At 40.9% G+C, this 21348-nt stretch overlaps 2 protein-coding genes across 4 annotated transcripts; one reads left to right on the top strand and one right to left on the bottom strand.

Moving 5' to 3' along the window:
- Positions 1 to 1801: 1801 nt before the first annotated feature.
- On the bottom strand, positions 1802 to 16832 carry abcg4a (ATP-binding cassette, sub-family G (WHITE), member 4a). The gene is made up of 15 exons (XM_020085367.2): positions 16262 to 16832; positions 13357 to 13594; positions 8452 to 8569; positions 8195 to 8327; positions 8062 to 8112; positions 7542 to 7687; positions 7336 to 7459; positions 6994 to 7108; positions 6787 to 6920; positions 6549 to 6647; positions 6281 to 6449; positions 6098 to 6198; positions 5860 to 6018; positions 5652 to 5770; positions 1802 to 5567 (listed from the first exon to the last, which is right to left on the bottom strand). The coding sequence occupies exons 2-15, from the start codon at positions 13583 to 13585 to the stop codon at positions 5342 to 5344; spliced, it is 1923 nt and encodes a 640-aa protein (XP_019940926.1). The 5' UTR covers positions 13586 to 13594; positions 16262 to 16832; the 3' UTR covers positions 1802 to 5341.
- On the top strand, positions 16708 to 21038 carry LOC109628316 (cobalamin binding intrinsic factor-like). Of its 3 annotated transcripts, XM_069539964.1 has the most exons (5): positions 16713 to 16849; positions 19503 to 19609; positions 19728 to 19869; positions 19982 to 20115; positions 20451 to 21038. In XM_069539964.1, exons 2-5 carry the CDS (start codon positions 19534 to 19536, stop codon positions 20522 to 20524), a joined length of 426 nt encoding a protein of 141 aa, XP_069396065.1. In that variant the 5' UTR covers positions 16713 to 16849; positions 19503 to 19533; the 3' UTR covers positions 20525 to 21038. The 3 variants fall into 3 exon arrangements, with proteins under 3 accessions (XP_019940928.2, XP_069396065.1, XP_019940927.2); XM_020085369.2 differs by lacking the exon at positions 19503 to 19609 and having other exon boundaries at positions 16708 to 16849; XM_020085368.2 differs by lacking the exon at positions 16713 to 16849 and having other exon boundaries at positions 18742 to 19609.
- Positions 21039 to 21348: the final 310 nt, after the last annotated feature.

Raw genomic sequence — 21348 nt, forward strand, 5'->3', positions numbered from 1 at the left:
TGTATATTTAGCTACTTGTGTGTTTTTTTACTTTATGTATTAGTTATCTGAATTTATGTTAATCATTTTAACCAGTCTATGTTCCAACTTGGTAACTGTGTGTGTAACTTAAAGTACTCTTTTTGTACAAGTGTGTAACTTAAAGTACTCTTTTTGTACAAAACACCTAAAAACATCAATTATTCTTGCAAATGGCTTGATAAAGACATTGTTGTTCCTCATGCACAATTTGGTTGGAACCTGATATTTTCTATTATTATAACCAGGGCATCTGAATGGGTTAAGAAGCCATGTCTTTTGACTTTTAGGGAACCGGTGCTATACATTTCTTACCACCAGGGGTCAATGTTGTCTACAAACTGATTTGTCCTAAAGGGGGAACAGGCTTTGGAGGCCGAGGTAAGAAGGGGTGAGGGGGAAAGGGTGAGTGTTTTCAGGACAAACGTCCGCTCATCCCTCTCTTTTTCGTGTAACATTTTGTCTGCTGTTTCCGGCTGCTCCACCTTTCTCCTCCTCTTCCCCTCTTCTTTGTTGATGGCCTCCACTTTTCTGCAGCTCAGTCCCTCAGTTGCAGTCGTCTCCTGCTGCAGCTTCACCTCCACTGTCTCTACCCAACTCTTCTTCACCTCCTTTTCTTTGACAGTGAGCATGGCCGGGCAGTCCATGTAGGTGTTGGTACAAGTTCTCCTTTTCTTGGTTTCACTCATCATGAGTTGGTTCTTGTTTAATGAGCTCATCCTCCAGGCTTCTCTGTCCAATCTTCAGCAGGTTGACCTGCTCCTTCAGAGCCTGGTTTTCCTTTGTCGACTTCCATCTCTCTGCTCCAGCTCGTCTCGGGCTGACTTACTTCCAGACTCTTACACTTGGCCTGACACTCAGTGAGCTGCTCCACCTGGAGTTTGGCTCTGAGAGTGGTCACATGTCTTGTTACTGCATGGTTTACAACAGACAGCAGATCTACTTCTTGATGAAGCTCTGAAGGAACTTGTGCCCGAGTTCAAAGAATTGATGCACAGTCTTTTGTTGTTTTCTCGTCAGTTGTCAGTCATCTCACAACCCCTTAGATTTACCCTATATGAGCATTTAAGGGGACCTGTTGTTTAAATCAAACAAAAGTGTGGCTTTCAATTGAGAATTCTATATTAGTTTGACCACATGGGATCTTAGCCTCCATAACAACTAATGAATTAACTGCTTCAACACACTGAATAAAACTATTAACTTACATTGTTGGAAGCAGTTAAATCACAATAAATTATCATAATTCAGTGTGTCTGTCTTCAGCTACTGCTCACGCAGTCACCAGGACAAAGGTGTCTTTTTGCTGTAAAATGTGTATAAAGTGTGGAAGTCATACTTGTTTCCGGTTATTTATGATATTTACAGCTAGATTTCTTGTTAATACTTTGTAATATAGCCTGAAAAAGCTGTTCAAACCTACATGAATACATGATATGAAACAGTAGCAAAGTTATAATTTGGTATTACAAAAACCTTTGATAAAATGCCTCTTATGTGACTTAAAAGCAAAACTCAGTGTCTCATGGTAAATATGCATGAAAATCGCACTAAAATGTGTTATGTATTAAATGTTACATTCAAAGCAACCACATCTGTCAAGAATTAACCCTTGAAACCCATTGGACTGGAAAATATGGAGAGTGTATTCTGTTTACTTACTGACCCACAAACAAGAAATATATATCCTAACTTCAGTGGAGATTTGTGACAAAGTTTCCTGAGTGAAAAATGTAAATTAGCTATTGTTAGTGTTTGAGCCAATCATCTCACTAATCAAGGGTAAAGGTTATAAATAATCTTTATTATAATCCTTGGAACAGCGTTCATCATACAGAATTTGCATTTTTTTCAGTTAAGAAACCATATATTAAAGTGCAAATGATAAACAAAGTATATCTGACAAAAAATAAACTAAAAGAACATGTGTTAAACAGCCTTCCATTGGAATACTAACTTTTCAATCAGTTTTCTGTCAGGATCACCTGCATATTATTATTTATCATGCAATGATAGAGTGCACTAAAATCAGGTGGCTGATTATGACTGAGCTGGCGAAATAGTGGCATGATAAATAAAATCAAAGAAAGTTAATAGGCTCATCAGCTGCATCTTGCACAAACACTTTCCTGATGCCCTCTCAACACTCATTTACACTGGATTACTTTTAGGATGAAATTATTTAGTATCAGGGGCTGAATGGTGTCTGTCAGTCTCCGGAAAACACATCTCAATAGACACAACAGTTTTAAGGGGATCAGAAATTCAGAAAGTCCACTACAAACAGTGTGAATGTATTTTGAGAGATCTCTCTTTGGTCCGAAAATGAATGAGAACACTGAGACATAATCTCACTGAGACATAATCTCACAGAGACGTGCACCCACTCTTGTTCAAATCTTGCAGCAGACGAAGGATGATTTGTTTTCTTCTTTGGTACCACAGGCCTCGAGACCTAAGGCAGAGACTCTCCCAGACTTGTTAATGACTTCAGCACTTGCTAATTATCCCTGCTTTGTTTCTGGCTCGGAGCTGTCTCTTTTCTAGATTCCTTTTTTTTTGTTTTACAAAGTCATTGCTGGAGGTCCACTACGAGCTCATTTTGTTATAATTTGTGGAAGGTTAAAACACAAATCTGCTGTGTTGGCAGTTAAAACTGAATTTATGCAACATTTTCCCCCATGCTACAAAGTTTCCTCACTGACTCGAGAACCAATTATTTTTGATGGGTTCTGATAATGAAGTGGCAGCGTCTGCCCAGTGGCTTCAAATTCAGCTCCCATCTACAGCACCTCCGGCTATTGGTAGACTGCTCTCAGCCCCCTTGTCAAATCATTATGTTGACAGCATGTACACCAATTGTACTTAACTGAAGCAACAAAGACAAAACTGAAATTAAAAGATGAAAAAGTTCAGATTGCAGCATCACATTTCTCTTCATGAAGTTGGTCTCATAGAGTTACACTTTGGATGATTATTGCACATAATAAAACAGATCTAGGAACAAAATGACTCAAATCAAGTCAACATCTAATGCCACTGCAGTGGGAGGTATACATGTAACAATTCAATTTCACAATGTTGACTATTGCTATAAATGACAGAATCCGAGCCTCAGCTGCTGCAGCTGTCTCTTGATGCAGATTTGACCTGCTGCCACCACACTGAGGCAGATCAGAGATTTCTGATCTCTCTGACCCAGCTGCTCCCTACCACCAGTCTCATCAGCTACATAACCATACATTTGGTTGTTTATTCTTCCAGCCGGCATGTTTCATCTACTTCTACTTTACCTCCACACTCGTGATTCTTTCTCTTTTTTTAAATCTACACCAGTGATGCACACTTGATTCCAGAGATTCTAAAAATGTTCATCAGAAAGCAGAGGATTTGCGTCTCCTCGAACACCGCAGGGTACATACATTTGGATGATGGAATAAAAATCAGTATGCTATACTCTGAAATTTAATATTTCATAAATTTCATTCCTAAAGTGATCATGCAACATTCAGTTGCTGTTTTTCCCATTATACTTTCAAGCAGCACTCTCATATAGATAGATATAAAAAGGAAATCAAATCCAACAAAAAAAAGGATTAAACATACATTGAAAAGTGCAAATGTACATTTGTTTACAGCATGACATATTCACTGTACAATCATTGATTATATGATCACATTATTTTATGCATCATAATAAGGATTACTAAGTAGCATAGTTTGAGTAAGAAATATTTCATAGCAAGTCTACTGGAAAATTTTGCATTGCCCTGTGACAAAGGCAGGCTTCTAAACATTGCCAAGGGTGTGTGTGTGTGTGTGTGTGTGTGTGTGTGTGTGTGTGTGTGTGTGTGTGTGTGTGTGTGTGTGTGTGTGTGTGTGTGTGTGTGTGTGTGTGTGTGTGTGCGTGCGTGTGTGTATATGTGTGTTTTTGTGTGTGGGAGAGAGAGAGACAGCATGTACAGTATGCTGACATAAGGTGTATATGCAAACAATGAAGCAGAGGAAACTCAAATCAATCTAGCTCAGAGGCACAAAAACTGCCCAGCCAGCATTTCAAGTATCTGGCATTGTTTTTGTACAACACACATCTTGTCAGACATCAGCAAAGCAGAGAGGAAGAGAAGGAGAGAAAAAAGGGATATTTCCCTTCGCACCTCAGGGAGGCGGCAGCTGAAGATTCGGACAAGTGGAAATGAGCAGTTCAAAGATTTTTGTCAAAAGAGCAACACCGATTAGACAAACGTCTTTTTTTTTTTTTTTTAGAACAGGCTATTGCGTATCACCCTAAAACACCATGCTCTCTTTGTAAGCGTAATGATTGAGAAAGACGTCTGCGTCAGGCTGAAGACAGCAGTCACGCTTGCTTTCACATTTTGCTCCCGCTTCATTGTATGTTATGGGAGAAACCCAGGTATTATATTACAGAGCAAGTAAAGACTCGTAGGCCTGGTCCCAGGGTGTTTCCAGATCAGTTACACTGCTGGACATTTCATCCCCATTTGAACATTCTACCATTGACAATATCAAGGCAGAAGGCTCGTGAAAGTGATCACACTGGAGAGGGAAAGAGTGGAAAGATCCACGGGCAGTCTGTTTGTTATAGGGTCGTATTCCATAAAGAAAAGCCACGTGTTCGGAATCTTGGTGATGATGACTAATAAGATGATCCTCCAGGTGAGAGAGAAGCCACTCTGAAGTTTCCTGGCACCGAAAGTTACCTCTCCTCCTGAATTTTGAAATCTTGTTCCTCAGATGTCTTCACGGGTGTTTTCCAATTGAGTATCAACTAACGGGATTCTGACGTTCACCTTGGATTTCCTCCTCAGGCATTGGATTTAGAAGCTACATGTTACTGGACACTGCGGTTCATTATTCACATGGCACTTTCCTGGTGTGGCCAAACAAATATAAATTTGCATTTCTCAGTTCAGTGAAACATGCTTTCTGCCACTTTGCTGAGCATTCTGTTTATGTATGGTGAAAATACACAATATTGCGAAAAGGTAATGGTGATCTGAGAAATACTATTACCTGGAGGACAGCTAGCAATGGGCAGAGGGTAGAACACCATTCGTCACAGTCTAAATTTTCCTTTTTGTTGTATTTCAAGCCTTAATGAAAGATGATATTGTACTGTACAATTTGTGTAATGACGCAGAGCAGCTTTTGGATGACTGCACATGCTGGATTTGTGTACGTCTTTTGTACATGTATGTGAAGTAGAGACAGTGAAAGAGAGACTATGTGTTTTCTTACTATCTCACACTGCCGGGATATTTTACGAGCGTCCGAAATCCACCAGCGGTCGCCTCTGGTCGTCTTAACGCTCCGACTTGACTTTGTAGCGCAGGACCAGGTAGGTGGCCAATCTGAGGACCAAGAAGAAAACCCCAAGCACCATGAAGTCCACGTAGAGCTTTGCGTCCTTCACGTCCAGCAGCTGCAGGACCTCCTCTGGCTTTTGGAACTTACACACCAAGTCCGGACACTCCAGCTCTGACCGGTTCATCCCGTAGATGGAGAGTATCACCCCTTCAAAGCCGTACCTGAGAGACAGTACATGAACTGATTAAAATGATATAATTTAATAGCCTGAACACATCTAAAACTAGTGGTTAAACTCTCAGTACCTGACATAGGAGACATAAGAGCTCCACTGTAGGTATTTGGGAATCGTGTCAAAATTGACAAAGAAGCCAGAGAAGAGGAGGACAGGTATAGCTGTGACTGGACCCACAAACGTTGCCACCTATGGAACAAACAAGCAGTAATTTCCTCAGAATATCCCTCGGTGAAATATTTTGTGAAAAGATACTTAAGATATGCAGTGGCACCAACCTGCAGAGATGTAGATGCGGCCCCTATAAGGAGACCCAGGGACTGGGCTACCAGGGCTGTAGATGTAGACAAGGCCATGAAAAGTAGGTAGCGACCTACCTCAGGTGGCTGTTCTGTCATCCAGTACACAATACTGCAGTACAGTATTGGACAAATCACCTGTGAAGGAGATTTTCTGTCATTAATTTATAGTCGTCACACTTTTAAACCATGAAGTATTAAATTAGCGAAACATTACCTGGAACGGTATGTCAGCCATAGTTTTGGCGAGGTAATAGGCCTTCAGGCTGTACCAGTAGTTGAGATGTTCCCTCAAAAACACAGACATCTCCATAGGAACTGTGGAGCAGCAGCAAGGTTAAAATATTTTTCACTTAAACCACACAAAACACAAATCAGTGGTAGAGACACAGTATCTTACAGGTTAGGACAGTGGGCATCAGGGCAGCGAACATGAGGAACAGCATTGAGAAAAAGAGGAAACCAGTGTTGTTGAAGACCTTGCTGGCGTCATTTCCGATTTTGAGATAAAGCAAACCAATCAGCACCCCAATAGCAAGATGAGACATGACCCTGAGGTGAGTGAGCACCTTGAAAAATAGAACAGAAAAACACAACATTCAAAACTACATCAAGATTTATCGTAACCTTGGTTTTCCTGTCAAAGTTTTGCAGAAAAGTTATTTCACCATGTCTCTGCCTATTGTGATGAAGGTTCTTTTGAAGAGGATGCAGAACTGTGTGAATGTACTGGTGGCAAAGCTATGTTTCTCAAGGGTTCCTGTGTCCTGTGGATGAAAACAGAGGTGATGATGAACAATTGCAGATATTTAAAATTAGAAGCTGAGAAGTTGCAGGGTTTTTGTTGGTTCTGTAAACATAAGACATGAAGATGTGGTGCTTGGTGAAGGGGCTCGTGTCACTTACACTATGACACTGCGAGGGACAGGATGGATCGCTTTTGGAGTTCTTCTTGCCCTCCTCGGAACACAGTCCACCCTGGACGGCCTCGAACAGAACTGGATTCAGATCTCCATACTCCCCTGACGCCACCTCAATGACTGCGAACAGAGAGGAGAGTTAGAACAAAAACACTTGCACACACTCACGTACACAGGCAGATGTTGGACTCACTGAAATCAGCAGGATTGTGATACGTGGGACAGTGGAGGCCCAGGTTCTTCAGATAAGGGATGAGGTAAGGGACTGTGCCCTTGTATATGCACTGACCCTGACTGAGGATGTAGAGCTGGTGGAGGAGGAGGAGGAACACGGTTACAGGGCATTCAACATAGTTTCCCACACGCTGACTCCCTGAATAATGCATGAATACCTGACAAAACAAAAAGCCTGGATATTGACCACCGCGCTGCTTGTCAGCTGGATAAAATTAATCATGCCAACCTATCACGTCCTGTTCTGAGCGGCAGCTAATGGAGGGCCAGACGTGTCCGGCACTTTGAGCACTTAAGTTACCTTATCAAACATCTCAAAGAGCTTGGCACTGGGCTGATGAATAGTGCAGATGATTGTCCGTCCTCCCAGAGCCAGAGACTTCATGAGGGAAACGACCTGGAAGCAGGAGGCACTGTCCAGACCACTGGGACAGGAAACAAGGTGAGATACATAAATATAAACTATTTAGATTTACACAGATTCACATCTGATATGTGATATCTTACCTGGTGGGCTCATCAAAGAACATGACCGGAGGATTGTTGACCAGCTCGAGGGCGATTGCCAGTCTTTTACACTGACCCCCAGAGAGAGAGTTAGTGCGTGTCTGAGCGCACTCCTGAAGACCCAGAGCAGTCAGGATCTCATCCACCTCAGACACACACACAGATGGAAGTCAATACATAATAACACACATGCAGTATACAACAGCAGAAGTGGGCAATGTGGAAACAATATGCTATTATGGTATGTTTGTAGTGTATACTGCAATATTGAAGAATGTTGTGAAATTGTTCCGGAAGGCTGCAGGCCCATTTTTTTCTGCAGCCAACCTCCCATGCTGAGGTGGGGGATTTCTGGCTATTTTGAAAACATGCATTAAATTAAATTTGAGAATAATCAAGGCATGTTAACATATTGATGTAAAAATCCTGTATAATAATATCAGCAGAAAATGATCCTGCTCATCAATTAGAAACATTATATCTGTATACAATGCAATAGAATCAACAGATTCAAACTTACAAGTTCTGTTTTGACCTGCATGCTCTCGTTCAGTTTCAGATTGGCAGAAACCTGGAAGACAAACATGCTTTATTTCTGAATAGAAGTATTAAATGGGGTTCTGGGTCTCTTTGTTTCTTTCTAATGACCTCACCATCATGGCCTCCCTTGTAGTAAGGTGTGGCAACAGCATGTCATCCTGCATGATGTAGCACGACATCTTCCTGAAGGTCCTCAGGTCCCTCGGGCGGCCATTCACTATGATTTGACCCTTCATGCCCGTCTCCCTGTTTTAAAACAGAAAACAAAATCATACTGCTGCCATTTTCCAAGCACTAAATCAAATCTAAAGTATCATCTTGTAAAAAAAAATGAATATTTCAGAGAAAATAAACTGATAAGGGATCTCACCTGTACCCTGCCAGAATATTCATCAGAGTGGATTTCCCAGCTCCAGACGGCCCCATGATGCCAATCAGCTCTTTGCTGTTAAATCTTCCTGACAGACACTTGAGGAGGGCTTTGTAACCTGACGGAGAAAAAGATGCTTATACTGTATATTGTTTTTCACAATCATCATAGATATTTACATTTTCAGTGACTTTATTAATACCATATATAAGAATATGCTGGAAAAACAGACATGATTGATACATTTCTTTATATTTCTTTATATTCTAGACCACTTATATGACATATATTTAGACTACACTGTTAACAAAATATTTCTAAAGTGTATTTTGAACATCCACAAATCACAATATTAAGCAACTTTAACATTGCATTTTTTTTTACTGCAGAAAATAAACTAAAACAAGGTTAGGAGAAAGAAAAAGAAAAGCACCCAAAAAATATTAAGGGGTAAAAAGTAAAATTTTAAGAGCCTATCAGCAGAACTAAGCATAACACTAACTTGACTGTTGCCTATCTGACAAACAGATGGTTAAAAATAAGATTCCGGGCAATGATTGAATATAGGTCAAATATTGAGGGATGAAATTACATAACATTTCTTTACCCTGTGGTGATGTTACAGCCATGGGCCATCTGCTCTGTATATATCTGTTTAACCCCCTTACTGTGACAACATGAATCAGGAACAGCGGACAGGTGTCTAATGAACTGATCTCAGTTCAGTGATTCTATGTGGATTATTCAATTCTAGGTTCAGCTAGAGGGAAGACAAAAATGAGTCAATCTGACTACCAGGAGGTCTCAGGGAAAAGATATCAGTGAAGTCAATCATAAGAAGCAGGTACACCTGTTGTCACATATGAACATCATTTTTATTAGCAGATTACACTGACTGTAAAGCCACTGTATTAAAATACAAGAAATGCTGGAAACGGGAGCTAAAGACATGTACAAGCTGTTATCAGTGTCTGGGGAAATGTGTCTTATTGAGCAACTTTATTATTCACTTCAATGTCTCTTATACTGTGTTGTCTCTCACTTGTTAGTGAGAAAATGTAAGAAAAGTTCAATGTAAGAAAATCAAAGTTAAAGTGGCTGTGAAGAATATTACACAGCTAGAAGGGAGCTGGGTGTCAGGTGTGCAGCTGAACTGTTTTGTAATGGAAAAATAATAATAATTTAAACAAAGGATATAGCATTAGAGAGGGATTCATGATGCGCTTGGTGGCGCCAGCACAAAAACCACAGGTATTCCTTCTCTGCAGCGGTTTTAAAAATGTTTGTGGTGTGGTCTGCTAATGCAGATGGCTTTTTTTTCTGGTGCATTTCCTAACCACTGCAGCTCTTGAGGCTGAGCACAAATAGTGAAACAACAGGTTAAGAACTGACATAGATTCCAAAACCTTCCACATATGGAAAGTTCAAAAAGGCTCTGGTTATGTATCCTGCCTTATTGTCACCATGTTTACACCACCCATCCCTTCAGTGTCTACAGGGACATTTCTCCCTGTCTCCAGCTGAATAATTAGGGTCTCAGCAGAGCTTCCAGCCCCCAAAACTCAAACTCTATGAGCAAAGTAGCCTCATGGCAGTGCTCCTTCCTCACTGGCAGTGTTTTTACGTCAGACAGTTCCACCCAGACAGCAGAGCGGCTTGCTGTCAGTGAAGCAGCCCTGCTCTGGCATGCGGTGCATACTGATAGTCTAACCTAGTGCTGTGGGTCGCGCATAGCAATGGTCTCATCTGTGTGAGACTGCCGCCACATCCTGATCACCCGGTCTCATGAGAGCCGCAGAGTGCATAACTCATCTCACTGTCCACACACACATTTAACTGCATGTGACAGTCGACTCGAGAGAGAGCCTGAGCTCACAGGTGATCTCAAAGTTAAGTGTTGGATAAATTGTTATGAGTCACGGTTGAGGTGGGGGTCATCACTTGCCTAATGGAATATGGAATTACAATATTTCCATAAACCAGGACAGTCTGTTTTATTCTATTTCCATTTTATTCTTTATTACACATTTTCTAAGTCGTCCGTACATGTTATTTTTCAATAATTAAAATAAAAAATATGTGTACTCAACCACAGGGAGGTTAAGCTGAGCTACCTATTACATATAACAACGTATTATTTTAACTCCCAAGGTTAATTGTCAGCAGCTTTAACAAATGGCTAGTTTATTAAACTGTTTGGGACATTTTGAAACATTTTCCAATGTGTAAAATTGTGTGAGCAGAAAATAAAAGATAAAGAAGTGAAATAAACAAAATTAAGCAGTAAAATCCGATTTATGTCCTTGATGATTTTACTGTGGTCTATCCCTCTCACATGAGGCTGTTAAATTGATAACAGACTCAGACTCAGCATAAACTGCTGCCATTCGTCAAAGGACAAATACGTACATACGGCTAATGCATTACTTTGACTTCAGTTTTACCCTTGTCCTAACACACTGTCCACAACATAAGAGGAAAACAGGAAAACAGGAAGAGACAATACACACTACACATCACTGAGCTGTGTGTGTAATTTCTTTTCAAATCTAGTGAAAGCTAAATTTCATCCACAGTCTAAGACTCAAATCTAATAAAATAAAATCTGCACGTTATAAATTGCATATTACAAAGAATTTGGACAAATTGCACAAATCACAAAACATTTATAGAACAGCCGAATTGTATTTTTCAATTTTCTTATTCTCTATTTAATTCTAGATCTTGTTGCTATTCTTATTTTTTTTCTTTTTCTTTTTCCTCCTTCTGATGTGTCACATTAGAATATTCTCTAGAGAGAATCAATAAAGGTACATTTTATCTTGTGTTATCCTTACAGTATGTTATACTTCGCATTAAGCGTGCCAAGTATAAGCTGTGATTTTTTATATCTGTAAAATGATAACTCTAATTCTCTCCCTAACCAACTGAAATAATAGACCCGGTGGCAGAGACGCAATGGCGGTAAATAAACTCAATGCAGATCTGAAATCACCTGAAGGCATGTAAACATTTCCCTGCTCTCCCTCCCTCCCTCCTGCCCTCCTCCTCTCATTGCCGGGTTAGTGTTTCACCAGTCGTCTCCCTTGGGAGGAGAATACCCTCAACATGAAACCAGCTCACAGCAGCTTCATCCTAACAGGGATAAATGGATGCCCTCGCCGAGAGAGGCCTGCAATAACAAACACAGTCGGAGGGCAGCCAGTGCAGCAGCTGACCTTCCTGAGCCCTTTTACGATAAAATGAAACAAGTCTTACATTCACACTATCTCTGTGGTAATTTATGGATCAGAGTGGAATCAAACATGGACCCCCTCATTTTAGAAATGACTCATAAGCAGCGTGTCTCATGACTCAAAGACAAAAGCACATTAAATTAAAGATGACATCACGGGTTTAAGGCTCATGGTTTGTGCTACACATCATCCTCTTTTTCCTCTTTCCTTCCAACCCTCTCGTATGATTACATATAACACTGTACAACTCAACAGAACACAAAGTAATATCTTTTTCCAGGAGAAATAATCACAGCAGAACAACAGTCTGTAGGATTAAACCTCTGTTGCTTTGATCGGGGGGGAACAGGAAGTGCAAAGAATCAGATCTAAGCTGAGCTTTGACAAAATGTCCTTCAGAATGATCTACAGCTTATGTCAGATATGAGGCAACACATTGATAATAAAGTTCATGCTAAGAAAATGAAAAGTGAAGATAATGGTCTGTTATTTTATGCGAGTGGGTCTTTGGGTCCATGGGTCTTTCTGTGTGGAGTTTGCATGTCGGAGACTCTATAATTGGTGTGAATGGATGTTTGTCTCTGTATGTTGGCCCTGTGGTGGACCGGCGATCTGTCCAGGGTGGTTCCAGCTCCCCCACGCAATCCATAGATAATGGATCGTATTTGGAGAGGTGAAGCAGGATGTGCAAAACAGGAGGCTTTAAGAGTAAAATGGAAAGCCAGCCTCTTTATGAAAGGAACCATTTAATTAATAAAAGCTGAGACACTTCCTGCTCACACATCATCAGCCTGATGAGCTGAGGCAAGCACCTCGAGGACACGATATACAAACAGAACCCGAGAACACGAGATGATTTTTAATGGGACGACTAAAGAAAAGTATCAGTGTCCAAACAAGCCTCCCCCTGCATGAGATTCCCTCGCTGCTCCTCTTCCCAACCATTAATGCTCTCCATACATTGAGTGGAACAACAAACACTCCTCTGCCAGGCTTTCATAATGCACATCAATATTACACAAGGCTGAAAACAACACAAGACAACCTGCAATGCATCAAACAGGGCCTCTCCTAAGAATAACATGTGGCGAATGTCAGTAAAGAATTCCTCTGAAGTCCCCACACACACAGGTCCACCCTGCTAAATACACAGAGCACAACAAGAGCACAACAGTTTACAGAGGGTGGTGTGGTCAACGAGCAGCAGTATGGCCAAAGGTTGGAGACTCGTCATTGACTATGGCCGCGAGTTTAAATGCCGTCCATATTTCATGAGCGGATCAATCACGGGCCTGACTCGCTGCTATCGCCTACTGTCAGACAGCACAGGGAAAAGAGAGGCGAGCAGTGTGCCAACCTGCAAGTGTAAATTATTTACTATGTCTAAACTCTGCTGAGTACAGCAGACCTTACTGGAACACTGGCTGCTACAACATGTGGGGACTCAAAGTGTGTGTGTGTGTGTGTGTGTGTGAGGGCTGGGCTGGGCTACATGTGTCAGAACAATAAAGCCGATCAAGAAAAAGAGTTCAACACTGAGAAAAAATATTTCTTTTTTCACAAAGGCTTTTAAATGCCTCCCTTGAAATCTCTGCTCTCCGGTTATTGATCGCCATGGGTGCTGCTTTCCTGCCCATCCATCATTGCTACTATAGTGAGTGTTCAGTACCTCTCCTCCTCCACCAGGGACCCTCTCGGATGGTGTAGGAGAGCTCATTGAACTCCAGGTCCACAGCAGAGCGACGTGGGAGGTGGGAGAAGCGCTGGGCTTCGGTGATGTGGTTCTCCACTTTCTTCAGGTGGATGAGCAGCGGCGCCTCCTGAGGTGCTCCGCCGGGAAGTTTGGTCTCCTCCATGGGAATGCTGACCGAGCCCGGCTCCTGCGTCTTCTCGGCCATCGTGAAAGGCTGCATGAGGAGAAACAGACAAATGTCAGATCTAAAACTTTTAAGTTCACCTCCTCTCTCCTGCTTCACAAGAAGAGGTTTTATTGCTCTCCATCAATCCGGCCTCGTATTCCTACATTTCACATCGAACTTCCATTGCATCAGCACAATGTCAAGTAAACATTTCTTTTGATATTAACATACAGAATGTTTAATAAGGCTTCAATGAATCTTTAAAAAAGAGAAACTATAAAATAATTTTAAAGAGTGTGGCTGACACATGTCAAATGCTTTAGGATTTTATAAAATAAGAAGTGATGAAGATATTCTGCACAGATGTCTGATTAAAGAGGCTCTAATTCTCAGTGGTGAATAAAAGAATAACCTCAAATGAGTCTCTGTTGTACATACTTGAATAAATTAATTTATTATAAGATCGATTTGTCAACTGAGAAGATTCTTGGTCTAACGTACATGCGGACAGTCAGACAAAAATCCAAAATCTTGATGTACAACAAAAGCACTGTAAGTCATACACAATATTAAAGGTATTAAAAGGCATAAAGTAACAAATTCATTGACATAAATCACAACAGGCACTACATTAAACAAAGCTGATGTGAAGTAATTCCAACTAAACCGACCAAAGTTAACAAGATCAGCATGGGACTGATTGGTTGAATTGTTTCCCTGGTGTCCAACCGAACCAGATGTGCGCCTGTTGCAGGAAGGATTTTAGGGTGACTGGAGGCATCGTGTTAAAAACAAGGTGCTGCACATGATCTGATAACAGTTTATTCTATGGACTGGCTACTTGAGGGGAATGAGATTCAGAGTGTGAGGAGGTGGGATCTGGTTTCTGTCCTGCAGTACACTTATACTGCTGATTCACATAAATTTCCTCCTCGATAAGACGGCCTGTCTGAAGTAGCAGTTAAACCACATAGTGCCTGCTGATCCATTAGCTTTCAGGTTATCTGAGACTGAAGCACCATATTGCTTCTGTATATACAAAATATTTCATTTCATGCAAATAATTGTAAATATCTAACACGAAATACTGCAAAAATTACTTATTAAAAGTTTAAATTAGTACTTTAGGTATGAATAAATCCCATGCAATTATACGTTAAATGTCTACAGTCAAAGTCAATAGTGGTGGATCTAGGATTTTTCTAAATCAGGGGCCACAATTTACACAGAGGGGCCAATTATAATGTATCCATCCATGCACAATTCCTGATTCAGTAAGGTGCAAATTTAAGTAATTTCTTTTTTACTGTTAGCTCTACAACTTTGAGCAAAGCTTTGTTCAAGCACATTGTGTACTATTTTAAGAATGGTTAGTAAATGACTAGTTTATTTAAAAAGTAAAAAGACTACTGACAGGACAGGGACAGATTTGACCCCTGGATCTGCCCCTGTATTTAAAATATCTCTAATGCAAAATATAATGGTTAAAATGTACAAATATCTCTGCTGCATTTAAACTGTTGGGACCATTAAAACTGTTTTCTTTTGTACTTATAACAACATTCAGCCAATATCTCAAACTGATTCAGACTGATGTGGAAACTGTAGTTTGATCATTTCCGTTCATACAAAAGTCAGTGATGTGAGCATGTTTACATGCAGACATGGAATAAGCATAAAAATCAATATTAGAGAATAAACAGCACGGGGTGACGCAAAAAATGTTAATGTTACTTACTGAAGCTTTTTAATTATATTTACGACTCATCCACCCATCCATCTTTATCAAAGGTGTAATTATTTATCCTCATATAAGATAATCTTGCGAAACTATTTTAGAAATGGACAAATATGACACTATCACCAATCTGAGAGATCAGGCTGCAGAGGAAATAAAACCCAAAATAGAGAATAAAAATCAGTAACACTCCTCAGTAACACTCCTCATGAATCATGTAATCACTGTATACAAACATGTCTGCTGCCTAATGCAGTCTTGTAGGTACTGTGACCTACACTATGTGTAACAGAATATTCTCATGTAGAGGACCAGGTGAAGAAAATTGACTATGGCTTTTATTGATCATTCTGCCATTAGTGTATTTCCATTACCAGCCTGCATAAGCTCTGCTGACTTTAATGGTCTCCCAGTCAGAACATGAAGGCCTCTCCATGATTTGTCATGTGCGGCCCCAAAGCAAGGACACATGAGCATGCATACACACTACACACACACACACACACACACACACACACACACACACACACACACACACACACACACACACACACACACACACACACACACACACACACACACACAGAGCCATAGTAAAAGTGTGCTGAAGGGATGAAATATGGTTATTAAATGGATCTGTATGGCTTTGCAGTGGTGTGTATGCGTCTGTGTGTGTGTGTGTGTGTGTGGACTCCGGGCTCTGCACCGAAGGAGGAGGCCCCTGGCTCTTCAAAAAGCACCTGTTAACAACAAACTAATGAGGATGACAGCATGACACTCCATCTAAAGGCTGAGAAAATACTAAAATACAATCTAAAATACAAAAAAATGGACAGAGCAGCGGTGAAGTGGTTTTCTGTGACGGATGACTCACAAATGAGCCTCTCCCAATGGCATCTTAACAGCATCTTATATCAGTATTCTACAGTGTTTGTGTTGCATTGCACACGCACACGCACACGCACGCATTCACATACTTATTATTGTGTGTAGAGACGAGAAGGTGAGCAGCTCAGCCCTGGCTCTCCTCTCTGGGTGTGAGCAACAGATCCTCTCAGACGCAGTCCCTCCACATTTAGGAGGTCCCCCTCCTCCTCCACCAAAACACAGTCCCAGTCAGCCACAGACAACAAGATGCTCACAGGGACCACAACAAATTCAAATCAAAAATCCGGATCGGTTATGATGCGTTCAAGGCCCGAGCTGTGTTCCTCCAATTGTCAGTATCTCTCCCGGGGTGCGGCGCACATCATCCCGCATCCACCACAGCTACAGCAACTCATGAGATTAAAATCATGTCCGGCCTCAAACTATGACCGCATCCCGGAGAGGAGAATCGTCAGGGGAGCATGTTTGTTGGAATTATTCGTATTCTTATTCTTATTCCCTCTCGTCAAATCCATTCGTCCTCGAAGTGCTCGCACACATCTTCATTCAGCGGGGACAGTCTTCACATATGGAGCCAAAACAGTGATGCAGATCCTCCAGCAGCAGCAGCAGCAGCAGCATCAGCACCAGCACCAGTTCGATACAGCAGCAGCCGCCTTTATCATCTGTACCGGTTGGTGAGTGTGCGTGTGTGGTGCGCACGCCGGTCTGGGATAGGCTACAGACATGGATGCACTGGCTGCAGGGCGTTGCTGGCAGGATGAGGGAAAGGGGGAAATAACATATACTGCTTTGATTTTTATTGTTTCCTAAATAAATAAGGTCTCACAGGAATAAAGAGAAAAGATAAAGAACATATAATCAACAAAATAAGTGGGCATGGTGCTTTAGTTTTTTTTTTTTTTAGTTAAGACACATTTTAAGGATTTCATGAGCTGAAATTTGGAATGGCTTCACTGTTGATTAAATTAAATCTGATTATCTGCAGAGGCCGTTTCACATGTTATAAATTGATTTTCTATACTGGGACTGCTGCGCATCCATGGGGAAATAAGAGGAAATAGGACTAATGCAATAGAAACACAGTTGTCTATACATATATGGGTCATATGATCAGCATGGCTTCACACTGCCACTGACTGTCAGTGTTAATGTGAGCAGGAGTTTTTGGTGACATCCAGATCTGTCTCTTTAAAGGCCGCACCTGCGCAGCTGCGCGCCTGGTGCTGATGCTGCAGTGCCCGGGTTATTTTCGGTAAAGCAGCCGAGGTTACTCGCGTTCAAACCGGGGCCTACATGTCTTACATCACCCCCGAGAGGAAATCAAGACCACTTTTAGCCAATCGCTCCGTGCCTCTTCATCAGAGCCGTTTAAAACGAGAGTCGCCACATGTAGGAGCAGCTCGAGCACAGCGAGTCATGCACCTCCCTCACTGTGCCTCCTGCTATGATGTGCCACACACCAAGAGCATGCGAATCCATCCCACTCAGAATACATGATTAGACCTGTAAGTTAACATGTCTCTTCTTAGTATGTTTTCAACATCTCAGGCTTCATCTGGTGGTGATGAATCAGTGTGCAAATAATAAAGGCGCATGTTTGGTTTTCTTTTTTGAAATTTATTTAAGCCTTCTTAGTTAGAATATGATCCCTTTTACTTCCAAAGAAAATGGAGGTATCACTCATCTTTACAACAATCACTGAATGTCCCCAAATCCCATCCTATCCCAAAATCACTCCATTAATTTTCATTTTTATGCCGATCACACCCAATTATATTTATCGATCAAGCCTGATGAAACCAATAAGTTAACTAAACTTCAAGCATGTGTTAAGGATATAAAAAGTTGGATGACCTACAATTTTCTGATGTTAAATTCAGACAAAACTGAAGTTCTTGTAATTGGACCCAAAAACCTCAGAAACTCTCTTTCTAGAGACTTAGTTACTTTAGACGGGATCACCCTGGCCTCGAGCTCCACCGTTAAGAATCTCAGAGTTGTTTTTGATCAGGATCTGTCTTTTAATGTCCACATAAAACAAATTTCAAAGACTGCTTTCATACGTAACATCGCCAAAATTAGACGCATTGTTTCTCAAGCGGATGCAGAAAAAGTAGTCCACACATTCTTTACTTCTAGGCTGGATTTTTGTAACTCTTTGTTATCAGGTTGCTCCAATAAGTCTCTTAGGACTTTGCAGCTAATTCAGAATGCTGCTGCACGTGTTCTAACAGGAACCAAGATCAGAGATCACATCTCTCCCATTTTGGCTTCTCTACATTGGCTACCTGTTAAATGTAGAATAGAATTTAAAATTATTCTCCTTACATACAAAGCTCTTCATGGGCAAGCACCATCATATCTAAAAGAGCTCATAGTTTTTTTTGTGGGTTCGTTTTTCCTCACTCGAACCGAAGGTCTAAGGACAGAGGGTGTCACTCCCTGTACAGATTGTAAAGCCCTATCAGGCAAAATTTGTTTTGTGAATTTGGGCTATACAAATAAAATTTGATTTGATTTGATTGAAAATCTGATATTATACATCTGGATAAGAAATTTGGGAACAAGACAAAATAAAATAATAATTATGGATAATAACAATAAATGTTAATAATAATAATTTATTAAATGTGAAGAATGTGAAATAGCACAGCCTTGATATACTTACAGAATAAACACTTGCATTAACACCATTACTCTTATTGCATTGCTGAGCTGACATGTCCCTCTTGTCCAACACTTTTAATTGTACCACTGACCCTCTGTGAGCTTACATATGACAAATAAACTTAAAATTTAAGAGGAATGTGCTAATGTGTTGCATTCAGGGTCACATGGTGGTGCTGCTTCAATCTGTTATTCTTCTGCAAAGGCCAAATCCTGATTTCATGATATAAAATGAGCTTTGAAGAGAGATGACCTTTCACCCATCCTCTGCGGAATAATTTCACATTTGACAAAAACTGTAAGTCATCTAAAATCAACAAGCTCAAAATCAAAAATCAAACAGTTCTCATTCATGCCTGAATGCCTGAGAAACCACCAGGAGGCAGATCATTAAATCAACCAAATGATCATTAATCCACGTCAGAGATAACAGTGTTTCTCTATTCATGAACTGCACATTAACAGGGCCCGTGCCTGTCACATTTGTGAGGTAAGTGCAAACACTCATGGGAGTTTTACTTTTGGTCTACGTCTGCTGAACATTTGAACTCTGCAGAGTGACATGGTGACAGCATCAATGGAGGTATTCTGGGAAGCGGAGTGTGCTCACAGAAGAGGGGTTAGGCATCCTATAAGAACTGAGCTGCTGTGTCGTTACAGACACACATCAGAGGGGAAGAAATCACACAGGATGGCACTCAGCTCAACTGCTCTCTTCTCTGTGGGCTTTCTTCTGCTGCTGCCACAAGGAACTCTCATGAGCAAGGGTGAATTTAGAGCAGAATCCAGGAATAGAACATTGAAAGATTCCCTTTTGTGTGTGTGTGTGTGTGTGTGTGTGTGCATCATGCAAAGCATTGCTATAACAACAATGTGATGTTACAGGTCCAGAGTCTCTTCCAATTATACTGACTGTGGAGAATGACCTGTCTAACATGACTCCTGAGACCTACTCCAGCTCTGTGGTGGAGGGAGGAGTGCTGCTGGGCGCTCTGAGGAGACTGCAGGAGACACAGCAGGACTTTAAGTACGACCATCCGTGACGTCCCCGGCTCGGCTGGTTCTCCTGCATATTTAAGGTCACTTCTGCTCTCAAAGAAACTCCACATGTAAACACGACTCTCTGTGTGTGTCTCCAGGTTCACAGTGAAGGAGGACCCAGACTTTGGACTGATGTTGGAGAGCGTGAACGGAGTGGCTGGCAGTGAGCGCGAGCAGACGTACTGGGAGATCCTGTCAGGGGGCTCGGGGGACTACAGCAGACTGGATGTGGGTGAGTACATCCTCCCCAGAGTGTCAGCACAGCGTATCTGTGGAGGACTTAATGAGCTGTAATGAGGCAGGAGAATTGGTTGTCCTTTCACTTATCACCTCAGGATGTTCTTCAGTGCGATTATTCTAAAAACTGCATTGATGTGACAAAAAATGTTTTCTGTATCTGCCAGTCCATAAGTACAGTCTTTTGTTTCGTAATATAATGAGCACCTCTTTGATTATTATGGAGAATTATCTTGTTTTTACTCCAAGAGTGCTACATCAACTGAGCAGCACTAAATCTTAAATCATAAATATATCTGATCCACACTTTTGTCTTTTTATTAATTGCAGGAATTGGCTGCTACAAACCTACTGCAAATGAACACATCATCCTCAGGTTCAGCATGTGGCCTCAACACGTTTAGCAGAAGGGCTGTGGAGTCAGATGTGGGAACATTGTCTTATTTTTCATTTTTGCCTTTATGACTGTCTCTGCATCATGTGTGATTGTTGATGTTGATGCCTGCTGTTTGTGAGAATAAAGAAAATAGCAACATCTGCTGGTATTCAGGAGTAATGTCATCTATCAAATAACAGGTAAAAAAACTGGTTTCAGCAATATAAGCACAAGTGAAGGAAAAGCTGGATGCAAAGAAATAAGAACTGACAAAGTTTTCTGAGCAAAATGAACTGGTTGTTACGTGTGTGGATGCTTTTAAAACTTTATAAAAATATTTCATTGCGGGTTGAGTTCAAATAGGCATGTATTAGTTTTTGTTCCTTTTATTCCATTAAAATTCACCAGACATTATTTAACATTGAAACCATCAATCTAAATAAAAACAACAATTTGACTTTACAATAAAACGTTTTCTGTGCCATAATTTGAATATCAAAACATGTAGTACACTTTCTGTCTGTAGAAATAGTTAGCACATAGCTTATAAGTTTTACAACACTTGTGTTATCTCTGACCACAGCTCCTCCCTTTGTAACAGGATTAAGGTTTCAGCTCCATCCAGGACAGATGGACTGAGAGGAGGAGTGATGAGGCAGAGACACTAATCTCTGTGCTTTCACTCCCCTCTGTCCTTTAGTTCTACCTTCCAAGCATGTTTACAGACACACATTAAATAAAGTATGTTCAATACTCCTGAGAGGTTCAATTTGTGACATAAAAGATGAAAATAAAATCATAATTCTGTCTGATTGCTGTCCAAACTCCCAAATCCTGATAATTTGCCCTCCC

The sequence above is a fragment of the Paralichthys olivaceus genome, chromosome 15, assembly GCF_024713975.1.
Source record: "Paralichthys olivaceus isolate ysfri-2021 chromosome 15, ASM2471397v2, whole genome shotgun sequence".
In the NCBI taxonomy this organism is placed as follows: domain Eukaryota; kingdom Metazoa; phylum Chordata; class Actinopteri; order Pleuronectiformes; family Paralichthyidae; genus Paralichthys; species Paralichthys olivaceus.

Excerpts from the sequence above, each read along its gene's own strand:
- abcg4a (XM_020085367.2), bottom strand. The coding sequence starts at position 13,585 with ATGGCCGAGAAGACGCAGGAGCCGGGCTCGGTCAGCATTCCCATGGAG. Across the intron at positions 8,570-13,356 it reads TCCCTGGTGGAGGAGGAGAG|GTTACAAAGCCCTCCTCAAG; the intron begins GTACTGAACACT and ends TTTCTCCGTCAG. Across the intron at positions 5,568-5,651 it reads TCTTATGTCTCCTATGTCAG|GTACGGCTTTGAAGGGGTGA; the intron begins GTACTGAGAGTT and ends ACTGTCTCTCAG.
- LOC109628316 (XM_020085368.2), top strand. The coding sequence starts at position 19,405 with ATGGTGACAGCATCAATGGAGGTATTCTGGGAAGCGGAGTGTGCTCAC. Across the intron at positions 19,870-19,981 it reads GAGACACAGCAGGACTTTAA|GTTCACAGTGAAGGAGGACC; the intron begins GTACGACCATCC and ends GTGTGTCTCCAG. Across the intron at positions 20,116-20,450 it reads CTACAGCAGACTGGATGTGG|GAATTGGCTGCTACAAACCT; the intron begins GTGAGTACATCC and ends TATTAATTGCAG.